This window comes from Aquarana catesbeiana, linkage group LG03, assembly GCF_042186555.1.
Source record: "Aquarana catesbeiana isolate 2022-GZ linkage group LG03, ASM4218655v1, whole genome shotgun sequence".
NCBI classification, from domain to species: Eukaryota; Metazoa; Chordata; class Amphibia; order Anura; family Ranidae; genus Aquarana; species Aquarana catesbeiana.
This window is the reverse complement of record NC_133326.1, coordinates 312,522,744-312,540,970: the sequence shown is the minus strand read 5'-3', so window position 1 is coordinate 312,540,970 and position 18,227 is coordinate 312,522,744. Positions and strand designations below refer to the sequence as shown.

General features: G+C 46.3%; 1 protein-coding gene and 1 pseudogene across 2 annotated transcripts in view; both read left to right on the top strand.

The window, feature by feature from the left end:
• Positions 1-1,200: 1,200 nt before the first annotated feature.
• The window catches only part of CHST11 (carbohydrate sulfotransferase 11), a 255,202-nt gene continuing 238,175 nt past the window's right edge, over positions 1,201-18,227 (top strand). The window contains exon 1 of one of the 2 annotated variants that reach the window (XM_073620291.1): positions 1,201-1,849. In XM_073620291.1, the coding sequence (XP_073476392.1) occupies positions 1,234-1,849 (616 nt within the window). In that variant the 5' untranslated portion in view covers positions 1,201-1,233. Of the gene's footprint in view, positions 1,865-18,227 lie in introns of both variants that reach the window. The other variant, XM_073620290.1, reaches the window with a different exon arrangement.
• LOC141135883 (U2 spliceosomal RNA) lies at positions 10,477-10,609 on the top strand (annotated as a pseudogene).

Here is an 18,227-nt window from a genome sequence, read left to right as displayed (position 1 = left end):
AGGCTTCGTGGGGCTTTGGTGGACCTTCGTGGGGCTTCAGTGGGACTTCGATGAGGCTTTGGTGGAGCTTCGATGGAGCTTCGATGAGCCTTTAGTGGGTCTTTGGTGGGGCTTCAGTGAGACTTTGTGGGGCTTCGGTGAGGCTTCCGTTGGGCTTTGGTGGGGCTTCCATGAGGCTTCAGTGAGGCTTCGATGAGGATTTGGTGGGGCTTTGATGAGGCTTTGGTGGAGCTTCGAGGAGCCTTTGGATTCGGTGGGGCTTCGGAGAGGCTTCGTGGGGCTTCGGCGGACCTTTAGTGGGGCTTTGGTGGAGCTTCGATGGCTCTTCAATGAGCCTTTAGCGGGGCTTGGGTGAGGTTTCATGGGGGCTTCGATGAGGCTTCGGTGGGGCTTTGGAGAGGCTTTGGTGGAGCATTCGATGGAGCTTTGATGAGCCTTTGGTGGGTCTTTGGTGGGGTTTCAGTGAGGCTTCGTGGGGCTTTGGTGGGGCTTTGATGAGGCTTTCTTTGGGCTTCGGTGGGGCTTCGATGAGGCTTCAGTGAGGCTTCGTGGGGCTTCAATGCGGCTTCGATGAGGCTTCAATGGGGCTTCGAGGCTTTGGTGGAGCTTTGATGGGGCTTCGATGAGCCTTTGGTGGGGCTTCAGTGAGGCTTCGGGGGGCTTCGATACAGCTTCGATGAGGCTTTGGTGGCTCTTTGGTGGGGCTTTGTGGGGCTTTGATGAGGTTTTGGTGGGGCTTCAATGAGCCTTTGGTGGCTCCTTGGTGGGGCCTTGGTGGGGCTTCGATGAGCCTTTGATGGGTCTTTGTGGGGCTTTGATGAGGATTCGTTGGGGTTGTAAGCTAGTTTTGCCATAGACTTCTATGGAGGCTTTGAAGACGTTTTGAAGCACCACTAAAGTGACATTGGGGAATAATTTTTGAAGCGAAGCTGAAGTAAGGCAAAGCAAAAGCAAAGTGTAAACTATTTTATTTAGTGACAGGAGCTTTGACTAGCGTTCAGAGAGCTTTAACAAAGCGTGTCCGAAGCCTTGTTTTGAAGCAAGCCGAAGCAAGTGTAAATGAGCCCTTAGGAAGCCCTGCCGTGGTGTGAATGCCTCCCTTGTCTTGTAGAAGAGGAGCTGTGCACACACCTGCGGTGCTGGCAGATGTAAGCCCATGCTGCGGGCGGCAGGTGGCGCTGTGGAAGCTGCATTGGCTCTCCATAGCGGATAAACAAAAGAAGGCGGAGCGCGATGTGCCTTGGCCGGCGTCAGGCTCCGCTCTCCTACTGCTGCCTGTCAGAGCGGCTGAGCCGGTGTGTAGACACACAGACACACAGACACACGGACAGACGGAGGGACCGGCAGGCAGCCGCTCTCATCCTCATCAGCACCGCTGTGCCCTGCTCCTGTATACATGCATACACTCCGAGCATCCTCCAAGCAGCACCCCGGATAGGAGCATCATCACCCCCCCACCATAGAGAGGAGCATCACCCGGTCCTGTCACCCCCGGACACAGAGGACTCCCCGGACCAGGCACTGGGGAGGACTCCATCACCAGGGACAGCTAAGGATGGCTATGGTCCCCGGGATCCATCCTTCATAAGAAGCGCAGTGTGTGTCAGTCTATCACAGGATCACCCACAGCAGGACAAGTCCTTCAGGAGCAGCCCAGTGCTCCATCCATCCATCCATCCATCCATCCATCCACACCCTGCAGACCAGCAGCTCAGCCTGGCTTGCTGCCCCCATCCCCCCCGCACTATGAAGCAGGCTCTGATGGAGGTCATGAGGATGAATCGGATCTGCAGGATGGTGCTGGTCACTTGTCTGGGATCCTTCGTCCTGGTCATCTTCTATTTCCAAAGTATGTTACATCCAGGTAAGACAGGCCTTCCATGGGGGGGATGGGGATCAATCACACATCACACCCTGCCTGGACGATCTTATGGTGTATGGTGGGGAGATGAATGAATCATTCATGACAGATCAGTCCAATCTAGCAGCCAGATGGAACCTTCAAGGAGCCAAGTGACATGTGCTTCTGTTGACAACAATAGACACATAAAGTTGGCCACTGGCTCTCCTTGTTGGCTGAGGTTCCTGTGCCGTCTGGCCTCGTTGGGTTTTCAGAAATCTACATTTTATACTTCTGATTTGTGTTTTTTTTCCCCCTTAGTTGTTGGATTTGTTGTGATCAGTATGGGCATTGCGATAACTGTAATGATTAGAAGGGAATTTACTAAAACTGGAACAGACAGAATCTGGAGGGATTGTGCGTAGGGCTTGATTTACTAAAACTAGAGCAGACAGAATCTGGAGGGGCTGTGCGTAGGGCTTGATTTACTAAAACTAGAGCAGACAGAATCTGGAGGGGCTGTGCGTAGGGCTTGATTTACTAAAACTAGAGCAGACAGAATCTGGAGGGGCTGTGCGTAGGGCTTGATTTACTAAAACTATAGCAGACAGAATCTGGAGGGGTTGTGTGTAGGGCTTGATTTACTAAAACTGGAGCAGACAGAATCTGGAGGGGTTGTGTGTAGGGCTTGATTTACTAAAACTATAGCAGACAGAATCTGGGGGGGGGGGGCCCTGCGTAGGGCTTGATTTACTAAAACTAGAGCAGACAGAATCTGAAGGGGTTGTGCGTAGGGCTTGATTTACTAAAACTGGAGCAGATAGAATCTGGAGGGGTTGTGCGTAGGGCTTGATTTACTAAAACTGGAGCAGACAGAATCTGGAGGGGTTGTGTGTAGGGCTTGATTTACTAAAACTATAGCAGACAGAATCTGGGGGGGGGGCCCTGCGTAGGGCTTGATTTACTAAAACTAGAGCAGACAGAATCTGAAGGGGTTGTGCGTAGGGCTTAATTTACTACAACTGGAGCAGATAGAATCTGGAGGGGTTGTGCGTAGGGCTTGATTTACTAAAACTGGAGCAGACAGAATCTGGAGGGGCCGTGCGTAGGGCTTGATTTACTAAAACTGGAGCAGACAGAATCTGGAGGGGCCGTGCGTAGGGCTTGATTTACTAAAACTGGAGCAGACAGAATCTGGAGGGGCCGTGCGTAGGGCTTGATTTACTAAAACTGGAGCAGACAGAATCTGGAGGGGTTGTGCGTAGGGCTTGATTTACTAAAACTGGAGCAGACAGAATCTGGAGGGGCCGTGCGTAGGGCTTGATTTACTAAAACTGGAGCAGACAGAATCTGGAGGGGCCGTGCGTAGGGCTTGATTTACTAAAACTGGAGCAGACAGAATCTGGAGGGGTTGTGTGTAGGGCTTGATTTACTAAAACTGGAGCAGACAGAATCTGGAGGGGCCGTGCGTAGGGCTTGATTTACTAAAACTGGAGCAGATAGAATCTGGAGGGGTTGTGCGTAGGGCTTGATTTACTAAAACTGGAGCAGACAGAATCTGGAGGGGCCGTGCGTAGGGCTTGATTTACTAAAACTGGAGCAGATAGAATCTGGAGGGGTTGTGCGTAGGGCTTGATTTACTAAAACTGGAGCAGACAGAATCTGGAGGGGCCGTGCGTAGGGCTTGATTTACTAAAACTGGAGCAGACAGAATCTGGAGGGGTTGTGCGTAGGGCTTGATTTACTAAAACTGGAGCAGACAGAATCTGGAGGGGTTGTGCGTAGGGCTTGATTTACTAAAACTGGAGCAGACAGAATCTGGAGGGGCCGTGCGTAGGGCTTGATTTACTAAAACTGAAGCAGCCAGAATCTGGAGGGGCCGTGCGTAGGGCTTGATTTACTAAAACTGGAGCAGACAGAATCTGGAGGGGTTGTGCGTAGGGCTTGATTTACTAAAACTGGAGCAGACAGAATCTGGAGGGGCCGTGCGTAGGGCTTGATTTACTAAAACTGGAGCAGACAGAATCTGGAGGGGCCGTGCGTAGGGCTTGATTTACTAAAACTGGAGCAGACAGAATCTGGAGGGGGCCGTGCGTAGGGCTTGATTTACTAAAACTGGAGCAGACAGAATCTGGAGGGGTTGTGCGTAGGGCTTGATTTACTAAAACTGGAGCAGACAGAATCTGGAGGGGCCGTGCGTAGGGCTTGATTTACTAAAACTGGAGCAGACAGAATCTGGAGGGGCCGTGCGTAGGGCTTGATTTACTAAAACAGGAGCAGACAGAATCTGGAGGGGCCGTGCGTAGGGCTTGATTTACTAAAACTGGAGCAGATAGAATCTGGAGGGGTTGTGCGTAGGGCTTGATTTACTAAAACTGGAGCAGACAGAATCTGGAGGGGCTGTGCGTAGGGCTTGATTTACTAAAACTGGAGCAGACAGAATCTGGAGGGGGCCGTGCGTAGGGCTTGATTTACTAAAACTGGAGCAGACAGAATCTGGAGGGGGCCGTGCGTAGGGCTTGATTTACTAAAACTGGAGCAGACAGAATCTGGAGGGGCCGTGCGTAGGGCTTGATTTACTAAAACTGGAGCAGACAGAATCTGGAGGGGTTGTGCGTAGGGCTTGATTTACTAAAACTGGAGCAGACAGAATCTGGAGGGGCCGTGCGTAGGGCTTGATTTACTAAAACTGGAGCAGACAGAATCTGGAGGGGTTGTGCGTAGGGCTTGATTTACTAAAACTGGAGCAGACAGAATCTGGAGGGGTTGTGCGTAGGGCTTGATTTACTAAAACTGGAGCAGACAGAATCTGGAGGGGTTGTGCGTAGGGCTTGATTTACTAAAACTGGAGTAGACAGAATCTGGAGGGGCCGTGCGTAGGGCTTGATTTAGTCAAACTGGAAAGCACAAAATCTGGTGCAGCTGTGCATGGGAGCCAATCAGCTTCTAACTTCATCTTGTTCAATTAAGCTTTGACAATAAAACCTGGAAGCTGATTGGTTTCTGTGCAGAGCTGCACCAGATTTTCAGCTGAACTCGCACGATTTCAAACCGGCAATACAGTCTGACTTCAGGGGCGATTTGACAGACATCTGTGCGGGTTCCTGCACAGATATCTATTCAAATCGTCCCAGAAGTTGCCAAAAGTAATACAGGAACTACTTATGGAAATCGGTGCAGCGGAGTCGGAGTCGGACCGATTTGGGCGGTGCAGTTGCCAGCAACAGCCGGCAATTGGACATGTGATTTGATATGTCAAATCGCATGTCAAAACGTCCGGATGTGAACGTGGGCTAAAACTGGAGTGTGCAACTGTGCATGGTAGCCAATCGGCTTCAGCTTCTTCAAATAAGCGTTGACAATAAAATCTGGAAGCTGATTGGTTTCCATGCAGAGCTGCACCAAACTTTGCACTCTCTTGGAGTTGATTTACTAAAACTTGGGAGTGCAAAATCTGGTGCAACTGTGCATGGGAGCCAATCGGCTTCTAACTTCAGCTTGTTCGATTAAGCTTTGACAATAAAATCTAGAAGCTGATTGGTTACTGTGCAGAGCTGCACCAGATTTTGCACACTACAGGGGTTGATTTACTAAAACTGGAGAGTGCAAAATCTGGGGCAGCTCTGCATGGGAGCCAATCAGCTTCTAACTTCAGATTTTTCAATTTGTTAAATTAGGCTTTGACAAAAAAACTTATAAGCTAATTGGTTTCTATGCAGAGCTGCACCCGATTTTGCACTCCCCAGTTTTAGTAAGTCAACCCCTAGTCACAAGTGAGCTTCAGCTTGTTCAGTTAGGATTGGCTCACACTAGTGCGATTTCGGGTGCAACTTCAGTCGCACAGAATCGCACAATAATGGGCATTGCATTGTTTTGAATGATGCCTAGTTATATCAGTGTGGCACATTTTTGGAAAAGGAACACATGCTACTTTGTTGCAGTTGCAGTATGATTTTGGCCCAATAGACCTCAATGGAAACGCCCAATAAAAAGAATAAAATGTAAAATGTGTTTTAGTGCGTTTTTGGCAATGTTGTATGTGTAAAATTCTGTCCTCTTCTTCCTAAAAACACACATAAAAAAACTCATCAAAATCGCACTGAAAATCGGAGATGAATCACAGCTGCACTAGTGTGAACCAAGCCTTAATCAAGGCATACATGGATTGCAATTCAACCATGTCAGCAAGGACTGGATTGTACAGAAGTCGATTTACCAATTGACTTCTATACAACCACCCTTTTAGGTTTATGTCATTTGATCAGCCCCATGGGCTATACCCAGCAGCACTGATCTGTGTATTTTGACGGTGGAGAAGTTTCCCCGATGTCAGAATACTATTTAATAGAGCAGAGGGAGGATTGACTTCGAGTGTGTGGATGGGGGACTCAAGTCATTTTTGTTTTTCTTTCAACCCACTGGTTGAAAAAAAAAAGACTAGTGTATGGGCTGCTTTAAGCTTTGGAAATGAAAGATCCAAACTGATTGGTTGCCTGGCATGGCTGCCCCAGATTTTGCCCGCTCCAGCCTTTGTAAATTCCCCTTATTATAATATTTTTTTTGTTTGTTTTGCTGGCGTGTAGAGTTTTCACAAGCTGGTCCCTAATTACTGATAACAGGATATGATTTCTAATAATTATTATTAATGGTCAAATTATTAGTTCTCTTACTTCCACAAAGTTAATTATTAACACAGGTGTGCTTCAAATGGAGTGCTGGAAAACATGATCTGTTATGGTGTCTTCTGTGTATACTCCAATTGATGTGCAATGCAATCAAAATTACTTAATCATATCCAGTCGAAGAGCCATCCTTTCTGTTCTGATCAATTTAGATCAGAGTCAGTCAGCCAGGATGGGAAATGATCAATCTTTTTGTATAAATCGGCAGCACGGAGATGATCGGGTCTTAAATTTGCGGACCAAAATATAATTGATAACTTATGATTGTATCTTGCAAGTATCGATCAAATTCCACTTTCCTGTGTGTAGCTTATTGATCGATTGTGTTGTGGGTTATTGATCCTTATATTGATTGATTGTGTTGTGGACTATTGATCCTGATAAAGAGATTAATTGAAAAATAAATTGATCATTTTATTGACGTGTGTATGGCCACAATTAGGACGCACGGAAGTGGTAAAGGTGACTGCACTAGTGTGATAATAGCAGGGCTAATCACGTAGCAATGAAAGGGCTGGTAAGGGCTCTGTTTGTAATCGCATGACTTCAGCTGCTTTAACTTGAGAATCTATTGATTTCCATCCCATTCCTCTCTTCTGCAGCCCAGCCCATCACATATTTCATGTATGGTAATGCTAGCTGTAGTAAATGTCTTGATTTTGTAAAATATAATGGATGTCTAAATTAGTAACATCTTCAGTTTATAGCTAACTAGTAAAGATGTGCTTGAACTCATCTCTAGCTGAACCATGAACTTGCACTCTACTCTAATAAGTTGCAGACTGGGTCATTTGCCTCCCCACAGCCGCCTTTGTTTACAAGAGAAATGACCTGGCCTGCAGCTAACTGAATTAAAGTCAGGAGTAAAGTAAGTTTGGAGTAAGGGTGCAAATCTGGAGAGGTGTGTTCAGAGGACCCCTAGCTTATCTCTACTCATTAGTTTGCTGTATGTTCCAGTTGAGAGTTAAAGTGGTTATAAAGGCTCAAGGTTTTTTACCTTAATGCATTCTATTCATGAAGGTAATAAACTTTCTCTGTGCAGCAGTCCTCGCAACCCCCCAATACTTACTTAAGCCCCCTCTCGATCCAGCGATGTGCACAAGAGCCTCAGCTTTCCTTAATGACTGACACAGCAGCATGAGCCATTGGCCAAGACAGCAGCGGGAGCCATTGGCATGTGGTCAATCACAGCCAGTGAGCCAACGAAGAGAGAGTGGGTGTGGGGCCAAGCCGCAGCTCTGTGTGTAAATGGACGCGGCTTGGGAACAAGCCTGCTTGGGTGCCCCATTGCAAGCTGCTTGCTCGGGGGGGGGGGCGCTCGGCAGGAGGGAGGGACCAAGAGCATTGACAAGGGACCTGAGAAGAGGAGGCTCTGGGCTGCTTTGTGCAAAACCACTGCACAGAGCAGGTAAGTATAACATGTTTGTAAAGAAAGTCTTTAAAGTGGTGTTCCACCCCAAAAAAAAAAAAAAATGCATGAATGTACCAAAAAAAAAAAAAAAATTTGGAAAAATTTTTTTTTTAACTCACCTCTAAATGGCTGTTGCTAGGGGGTCCCTCGTAGTCTGCCTCCTTCAGTGCCTGGGCTGGTGACACCACTTCCCCTCGGCGCAGGAAGGGCTCAGCTCTGCCCCCTCCCTCTTGTCAATCATCTGGGACACATTACAGGTCCCAGATGACTGAGCGGCCGGTCACGGCGCTCGCGCATGCGCAGTGGGTGCCTGGCTGTGAAGCCACAGCCGGGGGCCCACAGTTGCAATGCCGGCGCCGCCGAGCAGAGGGGGAGACAAGCAGAGCTTCGATTCCCCCCGCATCGCTGGACCCTGGTACAGGAAAGTGTCCGATTGTTAAAAGTCAGTAGCTGCTTTATTTGTAGCTGCTGACTTTTAATTTTTTTAAAAAAATGGTTGGTAGTTGATAGTTGATTTAGGCTCTGTTCACACCTGGGCAATTCCGCCCGCAATTCCAGAATTGCGGAAAAACTCGGGATGCGTTTGCAATGCCATTATTTCTTAATGGGACCCCAAACGCGATGCAATTTTGCCGCTATTATCGAGTGACTAAACGCATTAAAATTGCAGCAAAAATCACAATGCCAAACACTCCTGGCTCTGTGCCAAGATTTTGTACATGAGCTTCTATGGAGCGTTTTTGGAGCAGAGGGAGACCGATTCAAATGAATTGTAACGCTCCACAAAAAAGCTTAAAAAAACGCAGTGCAGCAGCTGTCGCTGTGCTACGCTCAGGTGTGAATGAAGCCTAAAAGGTCCACTTTTGTTGAACAGGATGTTGGATAATGTTCATTCGATCAGCAGATGCAGCCAATTGTAACACTGATCAGTGTATTTTGACTGCGTAGGAGTCCCCACTGTCAGAATATAATCACACAGAACATTCCTCCATCCGCCTCACTTGTGTGGCTGGCTTGGCTCTTTGTGCTGAGCTACCAGTCGCTCTCCTTTAGTGATTTGTGGGTAAGCATAGCGATTACTGCAACATTTCATAAAAAACAGTGACAGTAATTGGTGCTAGCGATTTCGCTGGGCAGTATGAGATGCTGATGAATCTTGATCGCAGTGACAGGAGGACCGATCGATTTAAAAATAACACTGTTAGCGATCCTATAGATAGAAAATCATCATGATTTTCTTAGGGACCAGTCGCTGTAACAAAACAGGGAGGGGGTGTCACTGCAATAAAATCGCGTCTGTCTATATTTTTCTTTTCATATATTTTTAAAATAAAAATCGTTGGTAATAAAAAATAAAATCGCGTCTGTCTCTTCAGCCTTACTATTGAATACCTTTTTCAGATCACCCACATATAAGTCAAGCATTCAGTACCTCTGAAGTGATCTTTGTTACCATGGGCTTTAGGGCACACATCCCAGGAATTTATAAAGTGTCATAGATTACTTTTTAGAAATCTGCCTCACATTAGTGCAACAAACAGCAGATTGTGCCACAGCTCCGGGTATGTGTTGGAAAGGTGTATATTACTCGGACATAACTGTTATAAGCATCTCTCCTGCAAAGTTGTAGCGTTGTACAGGCAAAAAAAAAAAAATCTATTTTGGGAGGTTGAGTAATGGAAACAAATTCAGTTCAAGTGTAAGTTTTGTTGCAGAATTGTCTCAAAGATGCGACACAATAATTACATGTCCAACACAATCAACAAATTACTCCAATGTGGAAGAGGTCTTATTTTTTTGCATAGCTTGCTTATTTAAATTGGACAGCAAGAGAGAACATGTATCATTGTCTTGGCAACATTTCAGTTACATTACATACTCTGTGCTACAAATTGTACTATAGATTTTTAAATGACACCACATATTCATTGACCAATTTAGATAATCTGTTGTCACCTTCTAAAATGGCTAAAGCTTCCTTGTCACTGGGGTTGATTTACTAAAGGCAAATAGGCCCCCCAGAGCTTAGTGATTGTTAGTGAATAAGGTAAAGCTCTGCTAACTTCAGTGTTCAGTGCCAACCTCCCGCAGCATTTTTTTTACTGACAAAACATGTAAAATGTATTGGCGGAGCACATTTTTACTGACAACCTGAACAAAATGTCAGAATTCCTATTAAGAAAGAAGACAACAGACATTTAATAGATTGTAAAGCTTCGTTTTTCTTTTTTTTTCTTTTTTTTTTTTTTTAATATGTCATACTTACCTCCACTGTGCAGTTTGTTTTGCACAGAGTGGCCCCGATCATCCTCTTCTGGGGTGCCTCAGCGGCGCTCCTGGCTCCTCCCCCACATTGAGTGTCCACGTTGGAGGAGTGCTCTCCTATGGTGGACACCCGTGCAGGCGCGCTCCCATGTCCATTCACAGAATGCAGGACTCTGTCCCGCCCCCGCATCATTGGATTTGATTGACAGCAGCGGGAGCCAATAGAGCCAATAGAGTATCATAGCCAATGAGGTTCAACTGAGGCGTGATTATTGCTAATCGCTTCTCGGCCCTTTGGCTAAGATCAAATCTAGTATCTGTTCTTATCAGTTTCCAGGAGGTGGCGCTTGCTTCTGTCCCTGATCTATGGCGAGATAGAGATGGGATTGCGGTTGCTATGCAAAACCTGCTGGAGTGAAGGTAACCCGGAGCGGTTTGTAGCCGAAAGGGAAGCCTTCTGATGGGGACGGAGAACCATTCGGTCTTGGCGGAGGGTCGGGATCCTGGCCTTCTGGCCTGGATTGGGGCAGCTCTAGCTCTGGACAGTTATTTGGGAGAGAACGCTGGCTCCCCTTGCTCCCACCGGGGGAGCGGCCAGTATTTCCCAAATGTAATTAGGTAGGAGGGACGGAACGACGGTGAAGCCTGATGGCAAGGGCTCTCTCCAAGCTTCCAGAACTCCATACCTTTCTGCCTGGGGTGGGGGCTGCTGTGGTCTGGGCTGTGGGTCAGGGCTTTTTCGAAAAGCCAGTGGTGAATGTGCCCCTGAAGTGGCAGTTCAGGGGTGCCGTATAGTCACGGTGTGAAAGCACTTGATTTTATGGCACCATGGTCACTTCACCACAACACACGTTTTTCGCACCTGCCTCTTGGGCCGGGCCTTTTGGCCAGGACCAGGGGAAATTTTTATGCCTGGCCGGAGGGCCGGCCATTGTATAGCACAATGGCCACTTTCACTCTCCCATCTCACTATCTTCCCCACTCTTTCTTTTACCCCTGTTTGTCACCTTTTTGTCTTTTTTTTGGTTGTCTTTGTATACACGTTTTGTCACTGTGTGGCGAGTAGGGTGTGGGTCCTCGGGCCTACTCTGAAAGTCTTGGGAGGGGGTGGACATAGGCCTTTTGGCTTGGTTCGCCCTCTCCTTTGAGGGGTCTCTCTTCGGGAGAGCCCCACTGTACTTGGGTTGGTCTGCTTCGGCAGTCCTTCCAGTTGTGGGGGTCCGCCTGGTTTCGGCCGGATGGACCCTTTGTCTGAGTACCTCAGTCCCTGTCTGGAGCCTAACGCCCCGGGGGATCAGGGTAAGGTCCTTCCCTAGTGGAGGACTCTGTACACCCGTTGCACGTTTTTTGTGTTTCACTCTCTATGTGTGGGCACTTTTTTTTGGCACCGGGTGGAAGTTTTTGAGGTGTGTTTTGCACGCCACTGGCTTTTCGATAGAGGGAGCCAATAGAGATCCTATTATGGGGGAATTGGCGCTGTTCAAAAGCGTTCAACAAATATTAAAATAAAAAGAATAATGCAAATCAATAAAAAATAAATAAAGGTAAATGCAAATCAATAAAAATAGAAATAAAAATAAATATGAACCCAAACACACTGATGTGCTATAAAGTGCAAAGTGCTGGAAAATATGTGATCTGAAATATATATATAAAATAAATACAATTCATGAAAAATAAATTACTAAGGCCTCTTTCAGACGAACGATCCGTTCAGGTCCGTCTATCAGTTTTTTAGGCCTCTATGGAGCGTCGGATGTCAGCGGTGACATGTCCGCTGACATCCGACCCGCTCCGATCCGAAAAAGTGTAACGGAGGAAAAACCTACTTTTCCATCCGTGATCGGATCGGGTGACGACGGACTCTACGGTCCGTCGTCACCCGATCCCCCATAGGAGAGAGCGGCGCTCTGACAGGTCCGTCGCTGCACAGTGTGCAGCGACGGACCTGTCATCTTCCTGCTGAGCGGGGATCAACGGAGCGATCCCCCGCTGAGTAGAGCGGGCTCCGTACACGGACACATCCGTGTGAAGGAGCCCTAACGGTGATGTTAGAAACACCAAATAACGTCCTGTAAAAAAGCTGAAAAATAAAACAAAGTCTTTTCAAGTGAATCCGCAGCAAACCACAGTGAAAAAATAGCAAAGAAATTATAAAATGTGATATGAAAAATACTGTGTGTAAAATATGATGATAAAAAAATCTCTGTGTCCTGGAAAAAATGAATACAGTCTGTGAAAAACTATTGTGCATCAATCCAGAAATAATAAATCCAAAAAAGTTCTTAATGTGGTGGTTCATCAAGTGCTCCCCGCCTTCAACTGCAACCCCACTCGTGCCCGCACTCACCAGAGCGCCTAACCCCTGCAGGGGTAATAGGCGTGTAGGTTGGGATCCAGCAGTGATGTTTCTTGGTAGTGGATGGTCCTTCACACGGGTGCCGTTATCTTCCCCCTTTTCTTATGTACCACGGAAATCCTCTTAATAATCCCCAGCGATAGACATCCATATAGTGTAGAAAAAAAGGAGCCTTATAGTGTGACTCCGAAAACAAAATTTATTGTGAATGCTAAAAACTAATTTAAAAATAGGAGCTCCAATGCTCCGCTGGCTGGTTAAAGGCGATTTCCGCAACAGCAGCGTGGTAGCGGTGTGCGTTCCACAGCCTGCCTACCAGAAACCGGAAGTTCAGAGAAAAAAAGAAAAGACGTATTGTGTACCACATAGCCCTGCCTTACGCGTTTCGTCACACGGACGTCATCTGAGGCACCTCAGATGACGTCCGTGTGACGAAACGCATAAGGCGCGCCTCAGATGATGTCCGTGTGACGAAACGCGTAAGGCAGGGCTATGTGGTACGCAATACGTCTTTTCTGTTTTTCTCTGAACTTCCGAATGTATGAACCCCATTTTCTCAGTTTTTAACTATAACAGAAAAAGGTCTTATGCTGGTCATGAACAGTTAATTTTTTTTTTTAATTTTATTTTGTTCAGCCAGTGGCTGATTAGAGAAAACAAAACGGATTCCCCCATCTACACAAGCAAGTTGGATGGAAGAATCCCCCCTGCTGACAGATCGTATCCTGATAGCGGGGGCACACGTTAATACTAATAATGAAAATGTCACAAATCTGTTGCAGATGCCTTATTGAATCACCATGTCCATTGAGATGCATTGATCAGTATAGATCCACACAGACACAACACAAGGGCACCTAGAAAACCGTTTTCTGTGTGCCCTGTTCAAGCCACAAGGCTGTGTTGAGGTGCGTTGTGGTGTGCTGCCTATAAATTCAGAATGTCTGCATTTTGTTGCAGTGCAATGCATGGCACCACATGTAGCTGCAGCACATCACAATGCACTGTGAAGCACAGAGTTGAATGAAATTTTTTTTTGTAACATTAACAGTTTGAAAAAAAAAAAAAAGCAAACTTTATGATGCATTTAACAACACCCTTCACACCACACACGCATTATATGGCACACAATGCATACAAGCTGGTGTGAACGAGCCCTAAGTGTATAGCCTAAGCAGTGATGACAATTTATCGTAGTAATCACTGGCAGAAATTCTTTATTGGGAGGTGGCAAAATTTAGTATTGTTGATAGTCTTTCCACACTTTTGCCTGCTTATGTGCTTGATTATGTGCTGGCAGGCTGTCTGAGATGGAAGGGAACATTGATCTTTATTGGTGTGCATGTCAAAAAATTGCAAATGCACTGTTTTTTAGAAATGACATTTATTATATAATACTATGGGGGTTATTTACGAAAGGCAAATCCACTTTGCACTGAAAGTGCACTTGGAAGTGCAGTCACTTTAAATCTAAGTGGTAGATCTGAAATGAGGGGAAGCTCTGCTGATTTTATCATCCAATCATGTGAAGCTAAAATGCTGTTTTTTATTTTCCTTGCACGTCCCCCTCGGATCTACAGCGACCGCACTTCCAAGTGCACTTTCAGTGCAAAGTGGATTTTCCTTTAATAAATAACCCCCATGTCTGCATCCGATTGGAGGTTTTTTGTATTTGCCAAGCACAAAAAAGCATGAACATTTTTAGAAATGTTTTAAGTAACCTATACAGGATAATGCAGTGGTGAAGACATTAATATATAATTAGGGAGCCAGGCTGTCTGATCTAGGAAACAGTGCACACTTTTAGGGAGCCAGAGACCAGGAGATTCTATTAGCAGCACAGTTTTAAACCCATTGGCTGGCTGCTGTGTTCTTTCCAGCCCGAGTTTTTGAAATGTTCTTCCATCTAACATTTAAGGTATGTACAGTTTGGCACACCGTTCAGGATATTTGTAGTACCTATTTATTTTACTTCTGACTTGTTAAATGTCTGTTAAGATTGAATACGGGGGGGGGGGGGGGAGAATGCAGATTGAAATATGGGTGTGTGATCTTTTATGTAGAAGGTTGGTGACTTCCTGAGCAGAGATCTTTCTGTAACAGTAATCTGAAATCCGTTTGCTGCAATGTGCACATCTTTGGAGCTGTCTTATCCTTTGTACAGTACGCCTGGATGATTGTCAGACAGATCATTTACATGTTTGTAGATTTATTTGTGTGCGTGCATAGATTTTTGTGTCTTGTGGCATTTTACATGCTGGCCCTGGTGCAGAACTGTACTAAATATGAACCCCATCTTTGGAAGACATCTATAATATTTTCATTATTTCATTCAATAAATGTATTTGTGTTAATGGGAATTAGTGGCGGCCCATGCATTTTGGACGCTGGGGCCCCCCTCCCTAACACCTCTGCCGCCCTCCCTATGCATGTGCCCGGCCCCTTTCAGGACGCCGGGCACATGAATTCCTATGGTGGGGGGGTGTTTTTTGAAGCACCTGATTAGAGCCAGAGGCTCTAATAGGCTTCAAAATAGGGTGGGCCTTGGGGCGCAGAGAGTGCACCCCGATCCCACCCAATTGTGTGACCATAGCAAATGAATATTGGATGCCTAGAGCTGAGGAAGAGGAGAGACGTTGGAGCCGGACCCGCTGCTGGCCAGAGGACACAAGAGGAGGAGAGGACACAGCACGCTGCATAGTAAGTGCTGGACCTCCCGGGGGGTGTGCTGGCTGACAGTGCTGCTGCAAGCCCCATGGTCGTCCCTAGTGCAGGGGGTGGGGTGCATCGGTGCCGAGCTTCCAGAAGGGGGGGTAGTGCTGGTTGTTTGCCCCCCCCCCCAGAAGAAAAGCCCACCAGCCGTCACTGATGGGAATACAGTCAAGCCAGTTAAAGCAGTTGTAAACCTCAGACATGAAATATGAACAAGCATATCCCTCTATAGTGTGTACTTGTCTTAATTGAGAGCACCATTGATTTACTAAAGGCAAATAGACTGTGCACTGTGCAAAGTGCAGTTGCTCCAGAGATTGGTAAACGAGGTACAGCTTTACTTTACAAGGAATACCCAATCATGTGCAAAGAAAATGGGGGGGGGGGGGGGACAGCATTTTTTGCTCACACATGATTGGATGATAGAAGTCAGGAGAGCTTCTGCTCATTTACTAAGCCCTGGAGCAACTGCTCTTGCAAAATGCACAGTCTATTAGTCTTTAGTAAATCAACCCCTAAGCCCTCATGCACATTCGATATTATAAAAACATAGAAAGCTGTAGAATGAGTTTTAGCAGCGTTTTTAGCTTTTTTTTTTTTTTTAAATCAAAACTGTACTCCCACAAAAGCTTATGGCTCAAAAACACTGATAAATGCCTTTTCAGCTGAAAAACTTCTCTTAAAACCCACTAATTTAGGGATTTTTTTCCAGCCAAAAAAACGCTGATAACAGCTTATGTTTTGTATGTTAAAATACAGCACTTTGAACAGCTGTAGAGAATACTGTAGATCAGAGATATGCAATAAGCGGACCTCCAGCTGTTGCAAAACTACAAGTCTCATCATGCCTCTGGCTCCGGTTGTCATGCTTGTGGCTGACAGAGTCTTGCTATGCCTCATGGGATTTGTAGTTCTGCAACAGCTGGAGGTCCGCTAATTGCATATCCCTGCTGTAGATAAACGGGTACAATTTATGTAGGAGCATTTGTTTCATCTCTGTGTATCACCTGAGGCCAGTCACTTCACTGGGTATTTGAGGGTTTACAACCACTTTAAGGCTGCTTTCACACTGAGGCGCTTTACAGACGCTATAATGCTAAAAATAGCGTCTGCAAAGCACCTGTAAAGCGCCTCTCCTCTCACTCCAATGTGAAAGCCCGAGGGCTTTCACACTGGAGCGGTGCCCTGGCAGGATGCTAAAAAAAGTCCTGCAAGCAGCATCTTTGAGGAGCTGTAGGAGTGGTGTATACACCGCTCACACTGCTCCTACAGCGCCCCTGCCCATGGAAATCAATGGGCAGCATCGGCAAAGCACCGCTACAGCGGCGCTTTGCTGGTGCTTTTAACCCTTTTTCGACTGTTAGCAGAGGTTAAAAGCGCCCTGCTAGCGGCCAAAAAAGCGCAGCAAAAACGACAGTAATGCGCCGCTAAAAATAGCGGCGCTTTACCGCCAACGCCCGCCCCAGTGTGAAAGTGCTCTAAGACGTGAGTAAACTTAGTTTACAGTGGGTAAGCTAGCCATACATGATGTTTATTATTATTTTTTTAATTTATTAAACGAGCTGAACAAAAAAAAAATGTATGAATAGATTCCTCCATCCACACAAACGAGGAGGATAGAGGGATTCCCCCCTGTTAGGACACTGGGGGGGGGGTTAATTACTAAGGCTAGAAAATGCAAATGCTGGTGCAGCTCCACATAGAAACCAATCAGCTTCTAGGTTTTATTGTCAAAGCTTAATTGAACATACTGAAGTTAGAAGCTGATTGGCTCCCATGCACAGCTGCACCAGATTCTGAGTGCTCCAGTTTTCATAAATCAACCCCTGTATTCTAACAGCAGGACTCAACAAAAGTTTTTCCAAGTTCATTAGACATAAGTCAATCCAACGCTCAACTTCTGTTGAACAGGCACAGCCCCACACTGTGTCGTTTCCTGCTAACCAGTCAAATTTTGACCCATCTATTACCACCTTAAAGCGGAGTTCCACACAAAAATGGAACTTCCGCTTTTCGGAACCCTCCCCCCTCCGGTGTCACATTTGGCACCTTTCAGGGGGAGGGGGGTGCAGATACCTGTCTAAGACAGGTATTTGCACCCACTTCTGGCATAGACTCCCATGGGAGTCTACGCCTCTTCCCGTCCCCATCGCGCTGTCTCCTGGGAAACACACAGCTCCCAGGAGAGAGCGGGGACCACTTGGGACGCACAGCGCGACTCGCGCATGCGCAGTAGGGAACCGGGAAGTGAAGCCGCAACGCTTCACTTCCTGATTCCCTCACCTAGGATGGTGGCGGCAGCTGCCGAGAACCAAGCGGGTTCTCGGCGTCGCCTGCCGACATCGCTGGACACTGGGACAGGTAAGTGGCCATGTATTAAAAGTCAGCAGCCTGCAGTATTTGTAGCTGCTGGCTTTTAATATTTTTTTTTTTTTTGCGGTGTGGGTGGACCCCCGCTTTAAGGAATTCAACATATTCCAGGAGTTTAGACAAACCTTTCTCAGCCTTTACAACCCAGAGGAACCCCTACATGTTTTTTCCAGGTCTCAGGGAACCCCTAACTAAAACCAGTTCATCGGGAGTCAACAGGGAAAATGCCTTTTACATTGGTGATCAGAATGCCACCCTTACATACAATATAGAACTTTGCAAAGATTGGAGCCAAGGACATTTTAGGGCATATAGTAAATGGCAAAGGAAACATTTCTTTATATAAAATCAACAGATTTATTAAATATGTAATAAAAACACATATAGCACCACATTCAGTAGTTTTTAAATCGGGTTCACAAATTTTTTTTTTTCATTTCAATATCCACGTCATATCGATGCGTTTTGAATGTTGGTAATGTTGGTTAGCTGCTAGCTTTGCCAACTAGCGTTGGCCCTGGAACTATACAGCCACCATCTTCATATGGGAGGTCAGTCAGCCACAGCTCTAGAAACCCCTAGCCACCA